At 60.5% G+C, this 25,313-nt stretch overlaps 1 protein-coding gene across 1 annotated transcript in view; it reads right to left on the minus strand.

Annotated features, from left to right (window-relative positions):
• Nucleotides 1-347: 347 nt before the first annotated feature.
• Trpm (transient receptor potential cation channel, subfamily M) overlaps nucleotides 348-25,313 on the minus strand; it is a 61,938-nt gene continuing 36,972 nt past the window's right edge. Inside the window, exons 7-23 of the mRNA XM_037223349.1 lie at nucleotides 16,987-17,143; nucleotides 15,521-15,677; nucleotides 13,704-13,875; nucleotides 11,136-11,266; nucleotides 10,573-10,700; nucleotides 9,429-9,672; nucleotides 8,774-8,963; nucleotides 7,982-8,193; nucleotides 7,576-7,746; nucleotides 6,781-6,972; nucleotides 6,150-6,307; nucleotides 3,814-3,960; nucleotides 2,837-3,512; nucleotides 2,039-2,302; nucleotides 1,803-1,864; nucleotides 1,405-1,576; nucleotides 348-624 (exon numbers count right to left, since the gene is read on the minus strand). Coding sequence (XP_037079244.1) covers nucleotides 421-624; nucleotides 1,405-1,576; nucleotides 1,803-1,864; nucleotides 2,039-2,302; nucleotides 2,837-3,512; nucleotides 3,814-3,960; nucleotides 6,150-6,307; nucleotides 6,781-6,972; nucleotides 7,576-7,746; nucleotides 7,982-8,193; nucleotides 8,774-8,963; nucleotides 9,429-9,672; nucleotides 10,573-10,700; nucleotides 11,136-11,266; nucleotides 13,704-13,875; nucleotides 15,521-15,677; nucleotides 16,987-17,143 — 3,437 coding nt within the window. The 3' untranslated portion in view covers nucleotides 348-420. The remainder of the gene's footprint in view (nucleotides 625-1,404; nucleotides 1,577-1,802; nucleotides 1,865-2,038; nucleotides 2,303-2,836; nucleotides 3,513-3,813; nucleotides 3,961-6,149; nucleotides 6,308-6,780; nucleotides 6,973-7,575; nucleotides 7,747-7,981; nucleotides 8,194-8,773; nucleotides 8,964-9,428; nucleotides 9,673-10,572; nucleotides 10,701-11,135; nucleotides 11,267-13,703; nucleotides 13,876-15,520; nucleotides 15,678-16,986; nucleotides 17,144-25,313) is intronic.

A 25,313-nucleotide genomic window follows, 5' to 3' on the forward strand; every position in this document is an offset into this window, starting at 1 on the left:
CCGAGCGAGACCGCGCCGCACCTGCGATGCCAGCCACATCTGCCACAACGATGTAGGAGGACAGTTTGGACTTCAATTTCCCAAATCCCCAAATCGCCTGACATCTAACGCGACCAGCGCCAAACACAAACTCCGAGCCCCGGACGCCACCCGGCCGAGTGGGGCCAGGGCCACCGCCATCTGATCTCCGAGGGCACATCAATAACAGTGACGGCCACCCAGCTCCTCCGTGACCGCTGAAACCAACACAAACCGTCTAGTTATCCGCCCGAGAGCCCGAACCACCCACGGGCAAGCCGCACCCGCTGCGAACTCCCTCAGAGCTCGCGGCGGGCGCCAGCCCGGCCCGGCCCGGCCCAGCCCGGCCAGCGTCAGCGGCGGCACCGGCTCGCGCCCGCCGCACCGCCGGCTGCGAGCGCACTAGCAGCGTGTCTCGTGATGCAGGCCGGTGTCCTCGTCCTCGGGTACCGCGCTAAGCTGCGGTGAGTGTCCGCTAGACGCGGGGCGCTCGGAAGACGGCCCGGCCGTGGGCCACTCGCCCAGCAGGCGAGAGAGGTCCTCCAGCGACACCTCCAGGTTCTCCGACGGTCGCCGCAGCCGCCGCTGAATCAGCAGCTCCATCATCTGACGGCGCCGCGACCGGGTCAGCGACGAGGTCAGTTGTGGGATCAGCGGTAGGGTCGGCGGTGGGAGTCGGGGGCGGGGTCAGGGGCAGGAACCAATGATGGGATTAGCGGTAGGGTTAGCGGTGGGAGTCGGGGGCGGGGTCAGGGGCGGGGGTCAGCAGTGCGGTCAGCGCTGGGGACAGCAACAGCCAGGGGCGGGGTGAGGAGCGGGGTCATGGGCGAGGTCAGGAAAAGGATAGAGGCGGGGTTAGCGCTAATCAATCACTTTCTGCTTGGTCGTCAAGTGGTTGGTGATGAGATGAATCAGAAACGCAAGGTTCCAGACTGTAATAACTTGGCACGAACCTTGTGAACCCGAAATGGTTGTAGCATGGCAAGGCAGGCCACATGGTTGTTGGATTATGGCCCATGGTGGCCATAATTAACAACATAGTAATAACATAGTAATAAAGGTACGCAATAATTATCGCTCCGAAGAGCTCTGTCATGCATTAGACTTTGAAACACGCCTTCTGTAGACCTTTCAACCGTGCATCCAATAGAGCCTCATAGCCTCCGCATCTTTGAGCCTTTACCAGCCTCATACCGTATTGCCCTGGTTGCCTCTATCCCCCCCCCCCCCCCCCCCCCAACAGGTATCTGCTGTAGTGATTCCTGACAACAGTGGGCGCAGAAGCTGCTGCAGAGCACTCATGCAGCGGTGACCTGCAGTACTGCACGCCCCCCGGCCCGGCGGACGGCGGACCGTCACCGAGCCTCCCGCCGCGCGCCACCTCACCTGATAGTCACCGTCCTCGGCCGTTGTCAGATGATGCTGGGTGCCGGGCGAGCCCGGCCGCAGCGTCTGTTCGGAGGTCACCGCCACAGGGCCGAGCTCGACGCGACAGCGCGACTCCAGACTGTCGGTGATGCTGCGGTACTCGCCCAGCGGCAGGTCGAGCGTCGGCGAGCTCGGCGGCAGCACGTGGATTTCCGGCCGCGGCCAGACCGGCTCGGCGCCCGGCGGCGGCGCCGAGAGCGTGCGCCGCAGCGCTGGCGGCGTCGGCTCGCCGCCCTCCGCCGGCTCGGTGGCCGGCGGACCGGCGCTGACAGCGCCGGCGCCACTGGCGCTGCTGGCGCTGCTGGTGCTGCAGTTGCTGTCGCGGCGCGTCACGCGCGCGGCCTCGGACCGCGGGCGGCGGCGGACGCGGGCCCGTCTGGGAGAGCGCGATCCGCGCCAGCTCCCGCACCATGGTGCTCTGGTGGCCGTCGACTGTCTCGCGCTCGGCGCTGCCGCCGCGCTCGCTGCCGCTGGGGCCGAGAGCCTCGCTCCCGCCGCCGCTCGCACCGCCCTCACCGGCTGTGAAGCCGCCACCTGCACCGCTGCCGCCAGCGCCGCCTCCTCGGCCGCCGGCGCCGTCTGCGCCCCCTGCGCCGGGCGGCTGGTAGTCGTCGCTGCCGGAGCTGACCTGGCGCAGGCGGTCCAGACCCTCCATCTCGCTGCCGCCGAGGCCGGTGTGTTGGCGCAGCATGAGGTGGGTGTGCCGCGCCAGCCGTTCCACGCCTCCAAACATCTCCTCGAGCCGCTTCAGCCGGTAGTCGACCAGGCGTGTGGCCTCGACCTGCACGCGCTCACGCAGCAGTACGTCCTCCAGCCGCTGGTACGCCAGCTCCTGACGCTCCCAAGTCTGCTGCACCTGGGGCACGGCGCAGGGCAGTTAGGCGTCCGTCCGCGCACGGCCGGGGCTCCAACGGGAATACGCACCGATGATGTGACCAGCCCACCCAGGCAACGCCCCCCCCCCCCAAAAAAAAAAAAAAACACCACAGGCATGTCAGAAGCTGACGACAGACACGCTAAGGAGGCAAAGCACACCTGAATATTCACCTGGACATTCACGTTCACATCGCAGCCTCCCCCTCCCCTGACGACCATACGCCGATACAGATGTACCCCGTCTCCAACAATAGGCATGACAAGTGCGGGCAATGCAAATGTGCAATACAGTGGCATATTAACCGAACGTGTATTAGGGAATTATCCATAATGTTTATGGTTCACGTCTTTCCACAGTACCAAAAGAGACCAACAGCAACGACCTCACATTGGGCTGTCATTTTGCACCCTCGGGCATTTCCGATGACCACTGGCAGCTCTTACTCCACGCACCGCTTCCTGAGCTCAGCCTGGCCCCATACAAACCCCGCAGTGCGGGGCAGGAGCCTCTTACCAGCCGCTCCGTCTTGTGCTGGCTTTCGTGCTCCTTTTGGCGGAAGTACTCCTCGAGGCACTCTTCCTCGAAGTCGTGCACGTTTTCGAGCGCCTCTTCGTCAAGGAAGAGCTTCAGCCCCCGGTCGTAGCTGGCCGAGTCGCGACGGCACTGATTCAGGCACAGCTTCAGCAGCATGTACAGGTGCGAGAACACGATAAACGGCGGCGGGCAGACCGGCCTCAGTTCGTACTCCATCACCAGACGATAGCGCTGGAACATCCACACCTCGTGCGCCACCGCGTTCACGCCGGCGAAGATGTTGTTGAAGACGGCGATCATCAGGTTGAGCATGAGGATGTTGGCGACGAGCAGGTAGCCGGCCATGGCGACGACGGTGATCCAGAACTCACAGGCCTCCAAGCCGGGCCCGTCACCGCACTGCTCGGGCTCGATCTCCGGAGCGTACACCTCACCGTACAGCATGAAGTACGGCTGGTAAAACACATGGCGCAGCAGGTACCAGCTGGGCTCCGAGTTGGGGAAGCGAATGGACTGACGCAACACGCCGAAGGAGAAGAGGATGATGACCAGCAGGATGATAAAATGCAGCATCTTCACCAGCATCTTGCCCACCATGGTTACCATCGGGCCCAGATACTTCTCCACGCTGAAGATCTCGAACAGACGGATGTGCCTGTGGGGTGAGAGCACACTTCGTCTGGCCCGACCACGCAAGCAACCAGGCAAACAGCACGTGCAGCCCACAAGTGGGCCGGCATAGCACATACAGTGGACGACGCATTCGCACGCCGGCCGTGATTCACACCAGCCGGCAGTTCGGTCCTCGCACTCGCATTGTGAACTGTCGCAGCCTGGTCGAAAGCTACAAATGTCACAGATTTCAAGTCGATGGAAGCAGGCACAAATCACAGAGGGCACCAATAGCTGGCCTGCTGGAGGCGTTGGTCGGGGCGGCAGCGGGCGGCGACACGCACCAGTACATGTTGTTGCAGCAGATGATGGAGCGGCCCCAGCGGAAGGTGGACGGCTGAAACCGCAGAGGCTGGGCCAACAAGTACGTGACGATGAAAATGGCGTCGCAGATGTTCCAGAGCCGACCAAACCAGTGCCCCAGCTTCATGCTGTGGGCACCAGGAGAACATTGCTCATACACTGGCAGTCTGGGACACGTGCGTTCAAATGGTAAAGCCAGAAACAGGAATGAGGAGAGGCCACTGATACAAGCTGTCATCATAACTGCGGCCATTAAGAAGAATATCGACGATCGAAGTGACTGGGAGTCGATCTAAGCACCACTTAACCCAGCTGGGAGCATGATTTAAAAGTGGTCACTGACAAACGCTCATCATCATCACCCATACGCCTACTTCGCAAAAATCAGCAAATACCTTAAGGACAGTAAGCCACACATACATAGCCCAGGACAATGCTATTCAAAATTGGTGACTACCTTCTAAATGGTTATTAATGAAAAGCTATCCCCTGAATCAAGTTTTCAGCGAGTCCACTGGATGATTGCGTGCAACATTCTTGAAGATCTTTCATGTGTTTGTTGGCCTGTATGCTGTATAGGGTACCGAGAAGCCAGCTGGTAGCTAGTAGTAACCGTACAAGAGCAGGGAAACCAGCAAACGTTTCGACCAGACGCCCTCCTCGTCATACTGAAGAGCGCTGATCCCAAGATCTCACCAGAGATGCTCATCACTCTATATGATGTACTGGCCACAACCATCGGGAAGGCCAGCAATTCACCAACCAGCCACCGAGAGCCTGTTCAGGGAGCAGCCATACCAGTGTCACAGGTCCCCCGCCGTAAATATATAAGGGACACCTGCCACAGAACCAGCAAACTCTCAGAGAACTGTATCTGCGTCCATCCATCGGTTGACAATGACCTGTGGCTTACACGCGTCCGACATTGCCCGCGCCATGCATTGCTTTTTAGTGCGATATTTGTCATTGCTCAAATTTCTTAAGTAATTGGACATGATAGTACCTACAGTTTTTACCTTTCAGAATTTTCGAAACAGGCGATATCGGTGACCTGAGGTGAGGTCCGTTGCTGCTTTTTCGTAAGTAATGCAAATTTGTAAGAACTTTTGTGTAGTTTGGGTGTTTTCATGTGAGAAAAAGAGGTCTTACTCAACCGCACCAACTTAATTGACCACAGAGCACGTGACATTGGCCTAGGCCACGACCTACCCGTAAGGGTGCCTTCTGCAACACATGCCAAGCTCAAAATAAGCAGTTTTAATAGCTAATTCTGGGCGCAAAATTCGAATATTCCACTGAAAACATGCTGCAATATTCTAATACATCCTGAGGTCAGAGTAGGTCACGTGAGAACATTCCAGGTCATATGGGGTCATCCAAGGCCAATAACCTCTATTTTCAGTAGCGGAGAGGCTAGACGCAATGAGTGCGACGCGTGTAACCACCTGTACATCCTGTTTAGGAAGCCGATGACGGATAATTTCATGTACCAACGTGCCTGTTCTCAGTTTTACAAATGCATTCAGAGCGTCGAAAGAAGTATGCATTACGTATACATAAGATATGCGATGTTGAGTACTCTAGATGCACAACACATCATTTGTGGGCAGAAAAAAACAATCCTTGCACTGGTCACTAAACCCTGATTAGCACTTCAGCTTTCTTGCATCTGGATAGTTTGTGAATTTGACCTAAGTTAACCTCAGCTGACCTCTTAGGTCAGTATAAAATTTTGTGTCTGGGATACTTTTTCCCAGCCGCACCTACCAAAATAAATTCAGTCAAAAGCACATTGTGAAAAAAAACTTTCCTTTCGTGACCCCCGGTGACCTTAAATTCGACCATAGTTCAAAAATTTGGTGTGATTTGACGAGACCTACACGACGGTATCTTTGTTTAGCTTGCACGACGTCTGGAAGTTGGAGATTCCAGCTGGGAGTCGACTACCCCGGACGGGTGCGGTTGTCTCAGACCTGCGACACGACGCAGATTAAAAAGAACAGAATGCGTTCAGCTTTCATCGGCATATATTGCTTTCTTCGGCACATATGTGCCTGTTCTCAACGTCTGGTCTCTTCAAACCGATTCAGACTCACTTCTCCGGCGCCTCCCGCCTTGTAGGACGTGCCGGACATGGCGCCCGGCCCTCACTCTCCCACTCAGTGCTCTCTCACCACCCTCCTCCCGCCCTCGCACCACCCTACTCCCGCCCTCCCACCACCCCCTCCCACTCTCTCACCGCTTTCCTCCCACCCTCTCACTGCCCTCCTCCCGCCCTCTCACCACCCTCCTCCCGCCCTCTCGCCGGCCGCTTCACCTGAGTGTGACGGGCTCGGAGGCTAGGATCTCGCGGACCTTCTCGATGCCGACGGTCAGGAGGAAGGCGGTGACGTACACCTCCTCCCAGCGCGGCGTCGGGTACATTTTGACCAGAACCACGTACGTGTAGAGCGTCAGGAACACAACGTACGCCAGCTGCGGCGGAGGGACGGGCAGCTCAGGTGTGGACCGGGAGGCGAGCAACAGATCGTCATCACCACCGCAGTCTGTCGCATCGACCGCAGCAGGCAACAGGGCGCAACACCGTCCAATACTCTCAGATCCACAACCCTTCAGTCCAATGACAGACACCGGCCTGAGCAAGACAAGCACCGCATCACGCGCCCGTGGTGCCAATGACAAGCACGGCAGCGTGCAACCGTGGCGCGCGTGACGAGCACCGCATGGCGCGCCCGTGGCGCCCGTCACGAGCACCGCAGCGCGCAACCGTGGCGCCCGTCACGAGCAACGCAGCGCGCAACCGTGGCGCGCGTGACGAGCACCGCAGCGTGCGCCCGTGGTGCCCGTGATGGCCACCGCAGCGCGCGCCCGTGGCGCCCGTGACTGCAACGGCCCGGCAGTTCTCGCCGCGGCGACCGTCGCCCGATCCGGCAGCGTACAACGCTCACCGTGAAGCTCCAGAACTTGGCGATGGGCGCCGTGTAGAACTCGTAGATCTTCTTACGCAGGCCAAGCTGCCCGTTCTTACGTCCGTCAAGCAGGTCGGGCATGCCGGACGGCGTCGGCGGGTAGGCCGTGGCCTGCAGAGAGCCCTGGCGAGAGACCGAGACCCGGCGCGGCGACGGGCTGGAGACAGGGCCCTGCTAAGAAGGAGATCGTGACACAGAAATCTGACGCGGACAAGGGGTGGAGACGGGACCCTGCCAATACGGAGATGGTGGCACAGAGACCCGACGCGGACGTGGGCTGGAGAGACGGGGCCCTGTCGAGATCGAGATGGTGGCACAGAGACCCGACGCGGACATAGGCTGGAGAGACGGGGCCCTGTCGAGATCGAGATGGTGGCACAGAGACCCGACGCGGACATAGGCTGGAGAGACGGGGCCCTGTCGAGATCGAGATGGTGGCACAGAGACCCGACGCGAACATGGGCTGGAGAGACGGGGCCCTGTCGAGATCGAGATGGTGGCACAGAGACCCGACGTGGACGTGGGCTGGAGAGACGGGGCCCTGTCGAGATCGAGATGGTGGCACAGAGACCCGACGCGGACATAGGCTGGAGAGACGGGGCCCTGTCGAGATCGAGATGGTGGCACAGAGACCCGACGTGGACATGGGCTGGAGAGGCGGGGCCTGCCGGGACGGAGCTGGTGACACAGAACATGCACGGGGACAGGTCCTGGCGGCAGCGCAGCCGGCCAAGACCCACCCGGCATACCCGGCGCGGCGGTCGGACGGCGCACCTCATCGACGGTGGTCGGGTCCTCATCGTCCTCGTCCGAGCCGTCGTCCTCCTCCTCGCCCTGCTGCTCCATAAGGTGCTCCTCCTCGGTCTGTGGCATCTGGCGCAGCTCCTCCTGTGTCCGAAACTCCAGCTGCAGCATGGCCGGCGGGAAGAGCACTGACAGCAGCACCTGCAACATCACAGGGGGCTGCAAATGCGAGAGTGGCGCTCCTGGCGACCGCCTGCGGCTCTCAAACCCGATCACGACACAAACGAGAGTTCCTTGAGAAAGGCAGAAAGCCCTGAAACTGGCGCCGCCACTTGACCGACAATAACATCGCGCGCCCCAAGCTGACACCGCGCAGACCCCGCAGGGCGGCCGGGAGGGGACTTCGGTCCCGCTCCACCGCTGACCTCCGGCTGACCTTGAGATTGGTGTTGCGGCGCAGATTGAGACCACCCATCCAAAGCTCGGCTAGCAGCACCTGGCAGCTGGGGTGAGCCAGCAGCCGCTTGTGGTCGGCAGTCACCGCCAGGCTGAGGCAGGTCTGCCGACTCCAGTTCCGCAGCTCGTACGTCAGCAGCTGCTGCGCCACATCCTGGTTGTGCTGGTACACGAAATCCAGGACGTCCAGCGCTGCCGGCGGCGCACGGCGTGAGGTGTGGCGTCAGAGGTGGTGTGACGTCAGAGGCGGTATGATGACAAGGGCGGTGTGGCATCAGAGGTGGTGTGACGACAGAGACGGTATGACGACAGGGGCCGTGTGGCGTCGGAGACGGTAAGACGACAGGGGCGGTATGACGACAGAGGCGGTATAACGACAGGAGCGGTATGGCGTCAGAGGTGGTGTGACGACAGAGGCGGTATGACGACAGGGGCGGTATGACGACAGGGGCGGTATGGCGTCAGAGGTGGTGTGACGTCAGGGGCGGTATGACGACAGGGGCGGTATGGCGCCAGAAGTGGTGTGACGACAGAGGCGGTATGACGACAGGGGCCGTGTGGCGTCAGAGACGGGGCGGTCTGCCGACGGACCATTGTGCTTGGGCTACTGTCGCAAACAGAACCGATCACACAGAGCAGACGGCGACATCTGATGCTCCACGTAGCTCTCCCCCAAAATAAACTGATCGGCATGAGATGACCAACCAGATACAGGAGCAGACAGACACCAAGGCAGGGCACACGACAAACACCGGACCCGCGCAGCGCATACCGAGGTTCTCGAACTCGAGCGCGTGGCTCTTGAGGTCCTCAAAGAACTCCGTCTCCAGGTTATCCTCAGCCGCCTCGCAGGACAGCGCCTTGTACAGTTTGCAAGCGACCAGCGCCTTGGCGAGCGCCTCCTCGCCGTGCTGCCACATCAGCCTCGCCATCGTCTGTCGCTTCGTCAGCACGGCCCAGATCTGCGCGCGGCGGGGCGGTGAGAGCGGAGCAGAGCGGGGCGGGGCGGGGCGGGAACAGCGCGCAGTGGAGCGGCGCGGGACCATGTTCGGGGAGTGGGTGGAGATCACAGGACATCGGGGGATGCCCGGCAGGGTAGCACCAGGTGTCTGACAACAGCGCTGATGTCACCGAGACAAAGGGCGTGAGTTTGAGGCACAGCAATTTCTTTGCTTTTTTTTGTTTTCGCGGCACAGTCGGAGCGGCGCATAACAATGCCATAATCCGAACAGCTGCATGCACCCAGAAATGATCAACACATAACGCACACGACCAACTTACAGGCACAACAGTGCGGACGGTCCTCACGCACACAAAGAAAGCGTGTATGCCTCATCAGCCGGCATGCGCCGATGACGACACACCGCACGGGGCGCGCCACGGTGCGGCCCGCCCACGCCCGGCCCCCAAACCCGAAGGCCACTCACCATCAGCTCGCTGAAGGGGTACTCAAACGTGTCTTGCGGCCGCGCGCGGGCCGGCGAGGCGTCGGCCCGGTGGGCGCCGTTGACGGCCGGGCTGCTCATCTTGAGCGGCGCCGCCGCCGCCACGGCCGTGCCGGCACAGGCGGCGGCGCGCAGGAACGCGCTCGTGTTGCGCACGATCACGGGCGAGCGGAAGCGGAACGTCTCGTAGTACTGCGCGCGAAACTTGCGCCGCGAGTAGGTGCACCTGCGAGCGACCGGTCACCGGCTAGCAGGGAGCCGCTGCTTTTCAGCGATGAGTTGGGAAACTATTAACAACAATTAAACAGTTGTGACCTCGCTCAGTTTCCGGGAGATTGAAATTATTTCTTGGGACATTGCACCAAGTTCATCAGAGTGGGTGGTTCGGCGATAGGAAATAGTTGCTTACCGACAGCCAACCGAAGTGCCCTTCAACTCTAAAATATGCTGGCACCATTGAACAGGCTCAGCCTTAGCTGATTTGCACGTTTGGAGTAATCTTCGACGTCAAACTAACACAACGAACCAGCGGAATTTTCAGTGACGACCGAGACCACCTAAGTGCACTCCTTGTGTTGCGACCAACTCATTGCCTTTTGCATCAACAGCATCTTTGCATTTCTGTAAGAGTTCCAGCGGCTGCCAACTTACTGTAACCAGCACTCTCCGAAGATGCCGCGCCAACATCAGTGACACAAGCCCCCAAAACAGAAACGTTCGCAGAAGAACTAGTGGAACTTCACGTTTCCCCAAACCTCTCTCCAAAACGCGCTACATCTATCAAACGCGTTAATTCAGCCCGCGCCGAGACTTCAGCTCCTAAAGCCCCCCACATGAGGTCCACAGGCTGGCGGGCGTCGCCTGGCGGGGCGGCGCAGCCTGTCGCAGCGGCCCTGACCTGAACGCCCCGCCCATCAGGTGGATGATCACCAGTCAAAGCCCCTCACACAAGGTCCACAGGCTATCTGGCGTCGCCCGGCGGGGCGGCCCAGCCTGTCGCAGCGGCCCTGACCTGAACGCCCCGCCCATCAGGTGGATGATCACCAGTCAAAGCCCCTCACACAAGGTCCACAGGCTATCTGGCGTCGCCCGGCGGGGCGGCCCAGCCTGTCGCAGCGGCTCTGACCTGTACGCCCCGCCCATCAGGTGGTTGATCACCAGTCCTATGTCGATCAGCGTGTAGCGACCGCCACGCGACACTGTCTTCCCCACGTCCTTCACTATGTAATGCATCGAGTTGGCAGGGCCTTGCTTCTGGAAATGGGCAGCGGGCGGATCAATGCTGCTGCTGAGCGGACTGCAAGGAAACAGGTGTGGTGCACCACTGGCGCTCGTTTTTCGGCGGCAAGCACCTCACAAGTGCCAACAAATTTTCATGAAGGCGTTTTGACTAGCATAAAAAGAGACTGAAGAAAACAGACTGACCAGCGTGTGTTATGAAAGCACCAGAAGCGGGCTCAATTCGCAAAAAAACAAACAACAAAAACAGCACCATCAATCTTGAAACTCGACGCGGAAAGTGGTATTCCCGGACGGGGCTAGAATAGGAGGAAGACACGAGACGGCACGCTCCGCATACAAAAAGACAACCAGCAGCGACAGCGTGAGCAATGCGAAGAAACAAGCTGCCGACTCCCTGAATTCAGCAAAGCGAGGCTGGACGTGGCGATGGAGGGCCATCGCTCTCACCGCGTTATATAGCTCCTCCAGCCGGGTCATGGTGAGGAACTTGCTCATCATGACGCCGTTCTCCAGCAGCAGCTTGACGAAGTCGATCCGATCGTTGACGAGCGCGTCCATCATGGCCTGCTCCAGAGAGCCTGGGGATGACAGGAGTTCACTGTCACCACTGCATGGTCTCTCTCTCCTCCCCGCTTCTCTCTCTCTCTCTCTCTCTCTCTCTCTCTCTCTCTCTCTCTCTCTCTCTCTCTCTCTCTCTCTCTCTCTCTCTCTCTCTCTCCCTCTCCCTCTCCCTCTCCTCTCCCTCTCCCTCTCCCTCTCCCTCTCCCTCTCCCTCTCCCTCTCTCTCTCTCTCTCGCTCTCCCGCTCTCGTTCTTCCCCCTCTCTCCCGCTTTCTCTCCATTCCATTCCATTCCATCTGCTTTCTTTCTGTTGATTCCTTTTCTCAGTACAAGGCACCCACCACCCATGACCGTTGGGAAACATACTGGCTCTGACTAGGATTGACAAGGACTCATCAATTCGCCTAATCCCATCGGACACGCCACCAGCGGCAGTCGAACCACTTGGGTCCGAGCTCTATGATAAACGACCCCATTACTGGCGCGTGGCGCCACTAGATATCCGCTGGCCTAACGTCCGTGGGTCTGGAGGGCTGCCACACTGATGGCATATGACGCATTGGACTGCAGCCTGCCAGCCAGCATAAAATGAATGGCCCTGTGACATCGCGATGTCATCAAACTAAGTGCGAAATTTCCGTAAAACACGGTCTGGTCGGTACGTACGTAGTCTAACCGGACAGTGTCATCAACAACGGAAAACTAACGACGTTAGGTTCTGAAATTGCGTTCGGAAGGCTGCATATCATGCGGCGATATTGAAAAGGAAAGTGATGTCGGGGCGGACAGACCAGGTTGTCCGGCTCAGATGCTGTGCGCGCTCATCAGTCGTCTGGACTGTGTGTGATCAGCCATGCTCTGCGGCACCGTTCAACGGGGCTCTGAGGACTGTGTGTGATCAGCCATGCTCTGCGGCACCGTTCAACGGGGCTCTGAGGACTGTGTGTGATCAGCCATGCTCTGCGGCACCGTTCAACGGGGCTCCGAGGACTGTGTGTGATCAGAGCTCTGCAGCACCGTTCAACGGGGCTCTGAGGACTGTGTGTGATCAGCCATGCTCTGCGGCACCGTTCAACGGGGCTCTGAGGACTGTGTGTGATCAGCCATGCTCTGCAGCACCGTTCAACGGGGCTCTGAGGACTGTGTGTGATCAGCCATGCTCTGCGGCACCGTTCAACGGGGCTCTGAGGACGGTGTGTAATCAGCCATGCTCTGCAGCACCGTTCAACGGGGCTCTGAGGACTGTGTGTGATCAGCCATGCTCTGCGGCACCGTTCAACGGGGCTCTGAGGACTGTGTGTGATCAGCCATGCTCTGCGGCACCGTTCAACGGGGCTCCGAGGACTGTGTGTGATCAGCCATGCTCTGCAGCACCGTTCAACGGGGCTCCGAGGACGGTGTGTGATCAGCCATGCTCTGCAGCACCGTTCAACGGGGCTCCGAGGACTGTGTGTGATCAGCCATGCTCTGCGGCACCGTTCAACGGGGCTCTGAGGACTATGTGTGATCAGCCATGCTCTGCGGCACCGTTCAACGGGGCTCTGAGGACTGTGTGTGATCAGCCATGCTCTGCGGCACCGTTCAACGGGGCTCTGAGGACTGTGTGTGATCAGCCATGCTCTGCGGCACCGTTCAACGGGGCTCTGAGGACTGTGTGTGATCAGCCATGCTCTGCGGCACCGTTCAACGGGGCTGAGGACTGAGTGTGATCAGCCATGCTCTGCGGCACCGTTCAACGGGGCTGAGGACTGTGTGTGATCAGCCATGCTCTGCGGCACAGTTTAACGGGGCTCTGAGGACTGTGTGTGATCAGCCATGCTCTGCGGCACCGTTCAACGGGGCTCTGTCAAATGGTGATCGATATCTGACGGGAGCTCAACTGGACTGGCCGTTTGCGGAGACCGCAAGCGTTTTAACACGCCGGCTAGTGCCACTTTTGCATATACGTTCATGTCAACGCTTATTGGTAAAAATAGAAGCACAGAAGGAGGAAATCAGCACGGTAAATGACGTCACAAGTTTCTGTTAGTACACTGCGCCGGATATACCCCAGCGCGTGGAATTACTCAATTTCATCTCGGCTCGAGTCGATCACTTCAACAAAAACAATTCGTAGACTAAACGCGTCTTAAACATAAAACAGCATAAGTAGCAAGATCCCACTAAAACAACTAAGCGTCTGCTCAGCCGCAGGATGGTTCTCACATATTGCAGAGAGCACTGGCCGTCCGCCCGGCCGCCTGAATGACGCCACACGCCCCGGATGGCGCTCTCTCTCTCTCTCTCTCTCTCTCTCTCTCTCTCTCTCTCTCTCTCTCTCTCTCTCTCTCTCTCTCTCTCTCTCTCTCTCCCTCTCTCCCTCCTCCCTCCCTCCCTCCCTCCCTCCCTCCCTCCCTCCCTCCCTCCTCCTCTCCCTCCCTCCCTCCCTCCCTCCCTGTCGCCGTCGTGCTCTCACCCGGCGGCCACTCATGAGCGCCGGCGAACACCGTGGAGCGCGCGATGTCCACCCGGTTCCAGCTGAGTGCCAGGTTCAGCTGGTCAGTGGCGCACATGTGGTAGCCCTGAAGCAGCGCCTTCAGCATGGCCTCGTCCAGCTCCAGACCCTCCTGGTACCGGTACACGGTGATCTGTCGACAGGCGCCAGTACAGCGTACTGAGTCACGCTATACAGACAGCCGTCCGGCACAAGGGCACGGTACTGAAGTCAGAAACATCATGCACGGCACAGTCAAGCATTCATGGAGAACATGACATCCAGGGCAAAAACACACCTAGCAGCCCGCATTCAACGCACGGTATTCGTAAGGCTGACGTGTTCAACCATAAACAGCACCGACGAGGACAATACCATCTGCCCCGTTTATATCCCACATTGCCGGGAACTTGCATGATGAATGATATATGTCTCACGGTGTAGACATAAAGTAGACGCGATACAGCCCGATTATAGTCAAAGCAGGGAATACGGCGCAGCTATACAACAACACGCGTCATCCAATTACGTGTGTTCGGAGGGCCGGAGCGAGCCGTCGGCATGCAATACTCCGTCATTCCTCCACAAAACAGGCCACGGATCGCTCACGTCGGCGGTCAGCCGGCATTTCCGCCCGTCCCCACATGAGAAACGGCCTCAAAACAGCCAAAACACGGCACGAGTGTGGCGCTGTGGCCGCCCACTCAGCAGCCCGCGCCCGCATCGCGCCAGCGGCGGCCGGGGCGCGTCGGCCGCCGGCGGTCGGACGCACGGAACGCACGCTCGTCCGTGACCGGCCGGGTCAGCCGCGGCGAATCAGCAGCGCGAGACTCCGAGCCCGCCCGTCCGAACAGCCGGCGGCCGGCCCGAGACTTAGAAACAGAGACGAAAAGGTCAGTTGGAAGCCGAGGCGACTCCCCGGTCCCGGCCGGCGCCGCACGAGCGTCAGCTGGGTATTACTGTCCCCCAGCGCAGGTGGCCGGGGCTCAGCAGCTGCCAGGGTCGGGAGAGGGCCCGCGCCGGTGAGCGTGCCGTCGCCCTGCGACACTGAGCTCATGAGTCGAGAGCGGCGCCCTGGCACCCGGCCGCTGTGCTGCCATGGCGAACCGCCGGCCGCCTCCGAACCCCCTAACAGCACATTGAGCTCATGAGTCGAGAGCGGCGCCCTGGCACCCGGCCGCTGTGCTGCCATGGCGAGCCGCCGGCCGCCTCCGAACCCCCTAACAGCACACTGAGCTCATGAGTCGAGAGCGACGCCCTGGCACCCGGCCGCTGTGCTGCCATGGCGAGCCGCCGGCCGCCTCCGAACCCCCTAACAGCACATTGCTGACCTGTCACGCGTCGGCGCCGGGCAGACGAGCGCGGCAGAGCGACGTAAGCCCCAATGAGGGCGCGCCCGCCGCAAATGACGTTCTTCGGCTCCATCCGGACACGCCAAACACGAGCTCACCGGCGAGAGCTAGGCGAGAGGCGGCAGCCCAGACAAACAGCCGCCCATCTCCCGACAACGGCTGACCCCGTACCCGCGGCCGGCACCAGCACTGACACCGAAAACACCTGACACCTGGCTAACGAGCTCCACGAACGGTGGGGGCAGCGGTACCTTTATAAAAAAACGCGCTCCGACGCGCACCCACGCGTCAGGTAAACACCGGTACGCCAAACTGTTCACCGACGCCACAGCATACCCCATACATCACCCACCCCTCCCCTCCCTTACACACCACGTGGTTGCGTGCCGGCGCGGACTCTCATTCTCACCCAGGGACAGCGTGCGCAAGTGTGTCGTCGCGGCTCACCAGTTCGCGATGGCGGCAGCACTGCACCACTTCGGCCAGCAACTTCTCCGCCTGGTCGCGGCGCACGGTGAACGTCTGCTGCACCGTCAGCACCAGCTGCTCCCGCATCGGCGGCGTCTCCAGCAGCGCGGCGCCACCCGCGTCGCTGTGCATGTGCCTGCGGCGCGCGCGGCGGTCAGGGGACGGGAGCCGGGTGGGCCGGCAGGCGGCAGGTGCCCACGCTGACCACATGGGGCGGTGGGATGGAGCTGCTCCCGGCGGGATGGAGCTGCTCCCGACGGGATAGAGCTGCTCCCGGCGGGATGGAGCTACTCCCGGCGGGATGGAGCTGCTACCGGCGGGATGGAGCTGCTCCTAGCGGGATGGAGCTGCTAACGGCGGGATGGAGCTGCTCCCGGCGGGATGGAGCTGCTCCCGGCGGGATGGAGCTGCTCCCGGCGGGATGGAGCTGCTACCGGCGGGATGGAGCAGCTCCCGGCGGGATGGAGCTGCTACCGGCGGGATGGAGCTGCTACCGGCGGGATGGAGCTGCTCCCGGCGGGATGGAGCTGCTCCCGGCGGGATGGAGCTGCTCCCGGCGGGATGGAGCTGCTCCGAGCGGGATGGAGCTGCTCCCGGCGGGATGGAGCTGCTCCCGGCGGGATGGAGCTACTCCGCGCGGGATGGAGCTGCTCCCGGCGGGATGGAGCTGCTCCCGGCGGGATGGAGCTGCTCCCGGCGGGATGGAGCTGCTCCTAGCGGGATGGAGCTGCTCCCGGCGGGATGAATCTGCTCCCAGCGGGATGGAGCTGCTCCTAGCGGGATGGAGCTGCTCCCGGCGGGATGGGGCTGCTCCTAGCGGGATGGAGCTGCTCCCGGCGGGATGGAGCTGCTACCGGCGGGATGGGGCTGCTCCCGGCGGGATGGGGCTGCTCCCGGCGGGATGGAGCTGCTCCCGGCGGGATGGAGCTGCTCCCGGCGGGATGGAGCTGCTCCCGGCGGGATGGAGCTGCTCCCGGCGGGATGGAGCTGCTCCTAGCGGGATGGAGCTGCTCCCGGCGGGATGAATCTGCTCCCAGCGGGATGGAGCTGCTCCTAGCGGGATGGAGCTGCTCCCGGCGGGATGGGGCTGCTCCTAGCGGGATGGAGCTGCTCCCGGCGGGATGGAGCTGCTCCCGGCTAGCGCAATCTGACCAGTGCCAGAACAAAGCATTTACGAACGAGACAGCGCCAACGAAACAGACAGTCACATGGCATTCACACAGCAACAAGTTTAAGATATCCTTCCCCGAAGCACGCAGGCAGCCATGGATTCAGTCACCGTGTTCTTCCAGGTGATGGGACCCCGCTAAAGATAACCTTCACCAACCTTCGAATTCCCCCAGGCTTCCAACGCTTCCCGTCAGGCGCTAGGGAGAGGTCCTTAGGCTTGGGGACGTGACTCGCCCTGCGCCCCCCTGGGCACGCCCCTGCACAGCGCCGCTCACTTGTGGACGAAGGCAACGATGTCGGAGGCGCGGCCGGTGCCATCGCAGACGACAACCGGCACCGGCGGCGTGTCCGTGACGTACTCCAAGATGGCGCGGATGGTGTTGGTGCCGCCCTCGATCACCACACACACCAACGGGATGCCCTGGCCCAGGCCTGGTGCAGACGGAGCGCCGCCGGGTCACTACACACCAGCGGGATGCCCTGGCCCAGGCCTGATGCAGACGGCCGGGTCACCACACACACCAGGTGTGCACTGTTCGGGATCTCGGCACGGGTGCTGACACTACCCTTCATCCGATATTACCACAGGTCCTAGTATGGCAAAATAGAGCTATGAACTCACAGGCTTTGGCATAATAAGGCAAAGTGGGGTCTGAGTGCTAACGTGGCTAACATTAAAAGGAGTTCATGAGTGCTATTTCGTATCTCAGACCTAGAACGAAGAAAACTTTCCCACAGACGAATTGTCAGACAAAAAACGACACCGCGGAAACAAAAATAGAAACACGGAACGGAAAACGCGGTACTGAAGCAGCCAGAAGGGTTGCCAATTCTAAGTTCGGAAAGGCCACGTCTGCTTTTCGGCCGACGACGGTTTAGGAGGGAGATCAGCCAGCAGCCAGGCTCAGCCGCAGAGGTGACGCTCAGTCACAGCTTTTTGTTGGCAAGCGGGGGTGAAGTTTCCAAGCGGAAAAAGTCAAGAGGCAAATATGATCGCAGCAGGACGATATGCGCACGACACGCGATCTTCACCCGAACAGTGCGACACGTAACACGGCAAATAATGAAACACAAGGCCACATACGTATGTGGCCTTGGCAACATTATCCTCTATTTGAACGGTGTCCAGTTACCATAATACTGATCTTCATTTACATATATCGGTTAATGTTCTGAAAGTGAGCATTTTGTCCATGAGCGAACGATTGGACCGGAGAAAATGGCACGTGTGCTCGCGGCACCGCCCGTGCGTCTGACTTCAGTTAGTCACCGGAACATTCAGCCTGGATTAATAAGACAAGACGTTCAGTCCATAAGCGAACGAAGCTTTGGCTCCAGCCGGCAGGCTCGCTCGTTATATTTCCAGGGACGCTATATGTCCAGGGACGTTATATGTCCAAGGACTTTATACGCTCCAGGGACGCTATATGTCCAGGGACGCTTCGTCACTTGTTAATATCGCAAGTCGCATGTTTAAGCCAACCATACGTATCGGTAAGCGCAGGGCGGTTCAAAGACATACGGACCCACTCCTGAAAGCAATTCCGTAACATAAGTGGTGCAACATCGACCACCTCATATTTTACGACAAAGAGCATATACAGCTTTCGAATGACGTTATCTTATGAACCAAAATACTTGAAATGAAGTCTTCGGCGGAAGCTAAATTAATTCTAAAGGTGGAAACATGACATTTGGGGGCGTGTTATATGCATGACATTTGCCTTGGCACTGATTATGTAATCGTTCTGCACGATTCCGCACCGGCGCGTCTCGCTGAAAGTTAATCATGGCGAAACGAGACCACAGACGGACGGCGCTCCGCGGCCGGGGCAGCTGCCGACGGAAATATCCCGACCCAAGACGGACCCGGCTCTGGCAGCGGCTAGCCGCGCACGTCCGGAAAACCAATCCTGGGCGTGTTTGCTCGTCCTAGCAGAGGGGGGGGGGGGAGGGGGGACCAGCCGTTCGCCTCAGCTGATGACACGCAATCAAATGACCAATCCAACAAAAGCAATCAAGAGCGACTCGTTTGACACAACCTTGACGAAAGTGACGTAGGTTCAACCCCGCGCCACGGGCTGCTTCGCCTGCCATTCCTTCCAATCACGCTTCTGGCCATCCGTCGTCTCCAAACGCAGGTTGGCCCGCCCGAGGTCGGCTGGCCCCTGAGCCGGCGAGGATGGCGACCTCGCGCAGCCCCGGCGCCGTGTCCGCTGGCCGGCCGGTGCCGAGCCGCTGCGCCCGCCGGTCTGGCCGGACAGGCACGGTGCCGCGTCCGCGCGGCCGCTATGGTAAAGGCAAGCTGACGCACCGACTCGTGAAAAGACACTCGGCGGGTCCGTCTCATGCGACGGCCGGCCGAGCCGAGCGGCGTCACGATCAAAGCGGCGTGACATCCCGACCACGGGCTGGAGCTATTGCGGGCACGTCAGGGCTGACCACCGCCGGCTGGCTATTGCGGCTGTCGTCGGGTCACTGAACCCCACCGCTGCAGCTCCTGATCTCGGCGGGTCACTGAGCCCGACCGCTGCAGCTCCTGATACCGACGGGTCACTGAGCCTGACCGCTGCAGCTCCTGATCTCGGCGGGTCACTGAGCCCGACCGCTGCAGCTCCTGATCTCGGCGGGTCACTGAGCCCGACCGCTGCAGCTCCCGATACAGATGGGTCACTGAGCCCGATCGCTGCCGCGCCAGATTCCGACGGGTCGCTGAGCCTGACCAATGCCGCTCCTGATTCCGACGGGTCACTGAGCCCGACCGCTGCCGCTCCTGATCTCGACGGGTTACTGAGCCTGACCGCTGCCGCTCCTGATCCCGACGGGTCACTGAGCCCGACCGCTGTCGCTCTTGATCTCGACGGGTTGCTGAGCCCGACCGCTGCCGCTCCTGATCCCGACGGGTCACTGAGCCTGACCGCTGCCGCTCCTGATCTCGACGGGTCACTGAGCCTGACCGCTGCCGCTCCTGATCCCAACGGGTCACTGAGCCTGACCGCTGCCGCTCCTGATCTCGACGGGTCACTGAGCCTGACCGCTGCCGCGGCAGATTCCGACGCCTACAGGTCACAAACTCCGTCCGGGGCCGTATTTTAGTCGTAAATTACCGAACTTGTAAATCAGACTGGGAACCCATCGCCATCGCTTGAACTGCCTGGAAAATATAAAACCCACATGTTTCTGTCTCAGCGGAACTCCTGGAACGACATGATGGTAGTTAATTCAAAATAATTCAAGCAATATGACAAAGGCCAAATTACGATAAATAAAAAATCAAATCGAGCAAGCCCATGCCTATGTGTCAAACAACATACAATATGGGCTTCGACTGTCTCCGCAAGCTGGCCTCGCCGATTTGAGGCCGCACTTTCCGCCTAACTGTAAAGTCGTGAGCCAGAAGTCCGATAAATACATGAAGTGCCGTTACCAGAGTTGTACCTAAGTCCGCTACAGCAAAAAACGACCCTGGCTCCGGCCCAAAACGCACGGAGGCTGATTCGGACCACACCACAGCATAACTTTGAGCCGAGTTCGACTCCAACTCGAAGGGGCCACGGCCCAAATCCGCGTCCGATTCCAGCGGAGTCAATTCGGGTGGCAACAGCCGAGGAGACAACGTTCATGAACGCCGGTATACAACAGTTATGTTGATAATATGACAGCAACAGGGTGCCAAGTGTTCCATTTGCTGTAGTATAATCGTGAGGGTTGTCAGAATAAGAACACCTTCCGCTGCTTTGATATCTGTTGGAATCGACTCATGAACAGTTCCAGCCATAACTAATGACTAAACACTGATTCTAGTTTTGTGCAATTTGTCCAAGATATCGATCGAGCAAACGAGCTCGTATTGCCTGTTCCCATGTTCGGGCTTCCTGGACTAGCCGTTCGCAGCTTCCTGGACTATTCACAGCGAGCCCACCGACAGGACACCAAGGATACCACAGGGAGATACGAACAGTACAGCATGACTTACACAGCGCCATCCGGTGGGCTCAGCGACACACTACACAGAGTGCTCCAAACATCCCAGCTCTCGGCTAAGGGATGTGACGGACCAGGGCTTGAGCAACCCAATTCACTTGTTTAATTCAACGCCCTCAACTTCGAAGCCATCTCTAGCGACATGACGCCACACGCCAGAAAGTCAGCCAACGAGTCACCCTCGTGGAAAAAGCGCGAAACTACTGTTCGCAAGCGGCAAAGCATTCCAGAAAGTCTGGCCCTGCGCGGTCCTCAGGAAGTTCGCTCCGCCCAAGCCATGCCAGTACGCCGCGCTGCCGATCTTCAAACGGAGCTCGCTGCAAAGTCGGACCGCTGGCGGGCGCCATCAATGCAGCCAGTTGGTGGAGAATCAATTTCCCCGCCATCGCTGAATACCATCAGTCACGGACGGCACTTCATAGCTCGATGCCATCCCTCGGTATACAGGAATACAGGAATCATGGCGCCTCACCGGCCCCTGGGCGGCATCTTCCCTGAGGCGTGTGTTACGACCGCGAGTTCGACTCCGCCCCCAGTGGCAGGAGATACTGAAGGCGAGCACCGATCGCGCCTGGCTCGACTCCGCCCCCAGTGGCAGGAGATACTGAAGGCGAGCACCGATCGCGTCCGGCTCGACTCCGCCCCGAGTGGCGGGAGGTACTGAAGGCGAGCACCGATCGCGCCCGGCTCGACGCTACCCCGAGTGGCGGGAGGTACTGGAGGCGAGCACCGATCGCGTCCGGCTCGACTCCGCCCCGAGTGGCGGGAGGTACTGGAGGCGAGCACCGATCGCGCCCGGCTCGACTCCGCCCCGAGTGGCGGGAGGTACTGAAGGCGAGCACCGATCGCGCCCGGCTCGACTCCGCCCCGAGTGGCGGGCAGCGCTGGAGGCGAACACCGATCACGCCCGGCTCGGCGCCGGCGTTCCCGACGACGCCGTGGCATCGCTCGCCGGAGAGCAGCGACGCGGACGGGAGTCGGCAGACCAGAGGAGGCTCCAGCCTGACGGGCGCCACCCACGTGGACGGACATCGGCAGGCCAGAGGAGGCTCCAGCCTGACGGGCGCCACCCACGCGGACGGACATCGGCAGGCCAGAGGAGGCTCCAGCCTGACGGGCGCCACCCACGCGGACGGGCATCGGCAGACCGGACGGGAGTCGGCAGACCGAGGAAGCGAAACTGCTTCTGGGTCAGATTACAGCGCTCCGACAGCACTGACAAGGTCGATTCAACGTAACTCACTCGCTAGGAAGAGCACGCGGGTAAGAACGGAGAGACTGGTAGGTCTCGCTCAACCTGCACGGACGTGGCATGCCGCGTGGCAAGTGAGTTCGAGGGCATACGGGCATGCATAACTCCGACCGATTTTAAATGTTACACGGTTACTCAAATCCGTTTTACTGCCTACGAACACCGGGGGTTATCCAACCAGCAAACACTTCTCAAACACACATTGAAGAGTCACTACGCTACGAGGAGCTCAAGGGTTATCTTTTGAAGACATTTCCGTTGGGCGAAAAATGACAAAATTAGCTTCGCTCCGTCTGTCCTGAAAGCTTCAACGTCTTGGCGCGTAAGACTGCCGGGTCACAATCTAGATCACATGTGCCAGCGAAGCAAAAACGCGGAAATATGCCTTTTGCTATGCTGCAAACGTAAGGTCATAAAACTGTCCGCACAGCGTGCGGACAATTATTTTTAATAACACTATCTAGGCATTCATCTGGCACACAATACACGTATTTCATTACTAGTTTATAGTTCAATACTCATTTGCGAGTTCACATTTAAATAAGTCATCCCAAGCGACGGCCAAAGCCGGTGAAATGCCGTAATGTGCATCAAATCGGCTCGCGAAATCGTTCAACCCAGTTCGACATGACCTATAAGTCATTCAAGGTCAAACTCATGTACGGGAAAACGTTGAAGACATACCAAGGCATGTGCCTCAACGTCGTTCGTTATGATCCACCAGCCAAAAGTTTAAATATCCACCGTTCTCATATTGCGATTTAATGTCACCCATCTTAAATACGCATTTGGCCCAAATGAAAAATGCAACTGTGCTCCGGCCACTCCCAAACACCGACCTGGCAAATCAAATGTCATCCAGTTCAGTCCGATGCAAAGGAAACAACCGGCCTTTCCCTACGCTTTTGACCACCGCAATCCCACCAGATGCGGGTGCCTGAGCCTGAGCGATGTTACGTTTTCACGCAGAAGCGCGGCTACATGCATTCAGCCGAATATTCAACCAAGACGTGAACCCCTACAACAGCAGGCCACCCATTCCACTGGAGCGAGCGATCCCATGCCTTCAGCCCAAGCGCATCCCAAACCAGGAACCGCACAACTGTGACACGGCCACGACAGCTCTGATGCGACCTAACTGACCACACTGCCGGCACATTTAAGCGAAAGAGCTCCCAACCGCGCACTCAGCTGCAATGAACCTCAAACTATTCGCCCCCCCCCCCCCCCCCCCACAGCCGCGGAGCTCAAATCTCCAGCGTCATACAAACAAAGCCTTGATGCGCCCAGGTGGCCAGAGGCCCAACGGAAGCGCGTCCCGGAAAACCCCTCGAGCTCAGATCGGACCGACGGGAGCGGCAAGAGGGGGCGCCGCCACTCACGCGAGATGACCCGCTGACTGCAGATGTGCTTCTCGAGGGCGCGTCGCAGCACATACTCGGCGCCGTACCGGCCGGCCGTGCCGTTGTCGGCCAGGATGAAGTGCGTGTGCCGGCTGTTGAGCGGCGCGCACCGGCTGCGGGCAAGCGAGCAGGCTCCGTCAGCCGACGCCGGCCGTCCCGGCGTCGCGGCACGCACCAGCAGGACACACACAGGCGCGCGCGTGGACAGGCTCTGTCAGCCGACGCCGGCCGCCCCGGCGCCGAGGCACGCACCAGCAGGACACACACAGGCGCGCGCGTGGACAGGCTCTGTCAGCCGACGCCGGCCGCCCCGGCGCCGCGGCACGCACCAGCAGGACACACACAGGCGCGCGCGTGGACAGGCTCCGTCAGCCGACGCCGGCCGCCCCGGCGCCGCGGCACGCACCAGCAGGACACACACAGGCGCGAGCGTGGACAGGCTCCGCCAGCCGACGCCGGCCCCCCGGCGCCGCGGCACGCACCAGCAGGACACACACAGGCGCGCGCGTGGACAGGCTCCGCAGCCGACGCCGGCCGTCCCGGCGCCGCGGCACGCACCAGCAGGACACACACAGGCGCGCGCGTGGACAGGCTCCGTCAGCCGACGCCGGCCGTCCCGGCGCCGCGGCACGCACCAGCAGGACACACACAGGCGCGCGCGTGGACAGGCTCCGCCAGCCGACGCCGGCCGTCCCGGCGCCGCGGCACGCACCAGCAGGACACACACAGGCGCGAGCGTGGACAGGCTCCGCCAGCCGACGCCGGCCGCCCCGGCGCCGCGGCACGCACCAGCAGGATACACACAGGCGCGCGCGTGGACAGGCTCCGCCAGCCGACGCCGGCCGTCCCGGCGCCGCGGCACGCACCAGCAGGACACACACAGGCGCGCGCGTGGACAGGCTCCGCCAGCCGACGCCGGCCGTCCCGGCGCCGCGGCACGCACCAGCATGACACACACAGGCGCGCGCGTGGACAGGCTGTCAGCCGACGCCGGCCGCCCCGGCGCCGCGGCACGCACCAGCAGGACACACACAGGCGCGCGAGTGGACAGGCTCCGCCAGCCAACGCCGGCCGCCCCGGCGCCGCGGCACGCACCAGCAGGACACACACAAGCGCGCGCGTGGACGGGCTCTGTCAGCCGACGCCGGCCGTCCCGGCGCCGCGGCACGCACCAGCAGGACACACACAGTGACAGAGTGCACCACTCTCAACTTCCAGATGCTCCCAAAACGGCACGCTTTCACGTGTTTACACAGCGTGAAGAGCCAAGAGCCACCAGCGTGCACATGGTGACATTTTCGTGACTGTCCGCCTTTTCCAGTGGATCCTATCCGGCCTGAAACGTCCCTGTGCCATGTGGCAGGACCTGATCTGAAACGTCCCTGCGCCATGTGGTAAGACCTGACCTGAAGCGTCCCTGCGCCTTGTGGTAACACCTGACCTGAAGCGTCCCTGTCCCATGGACCTGAGGCGTCCCTGCGCGATATGGTAAGACCTGACCTGAAGCATCCCTGTACCATATGGTAGGACCTGATCTGAAGCGTCCCTGCGCCATTTGGTAAGACCTGACCTGAAGCGTCCCTGCACCATGTTGGTAACACCTGACCTGAAGCGTCCCTGCGCCATGTGGTACGGCACCTCACGGTTCCGACCGACCAGCTGCTCGTGACGTCCCTCGATGACGCCCCAGGGCGCGATGCCGATACAGACGGCTCGCTGGCCGCCCAGCCGCAGAGACTGGCCAGAGGCCAGCGCATCGCCCGCGTGCCGGGTCACGCCTGAAATCGGAGCGGACTGTTAAGCGGCGGCAGCAGACGGTCGTACAGGGGATGGGAGCCGTTAGGAGGCGGGGCACAGCCGGACGGGACAGCAGATCTTACACAGAGGGAAGGGGACCGTTCCGCGGGGACAGGCTATCGTCGGACGGGAGACCGTCGGACAGCGGCAGGGGGCCGTCGGACGG

Source organism: Pollicipes pollicipes, unplaced genomic scaffold (genome assembly GCF_011947565.3).
Source record: "Pollicipes pollicipes isolate AB1234 unplaced genomic scaffold, Ppol_2.1 Scaffold_4881;HRSCAF=5763_pilon_pilon_pilon, whole genome shotgun sequence".
Lineage (NCBI taxonomy): Eukaryota > Metazoa > Arthropoda > Thecostraca > Pollicipedomorpha > Pollicipedidae > Pollicipes > Pollicipes pollicipes.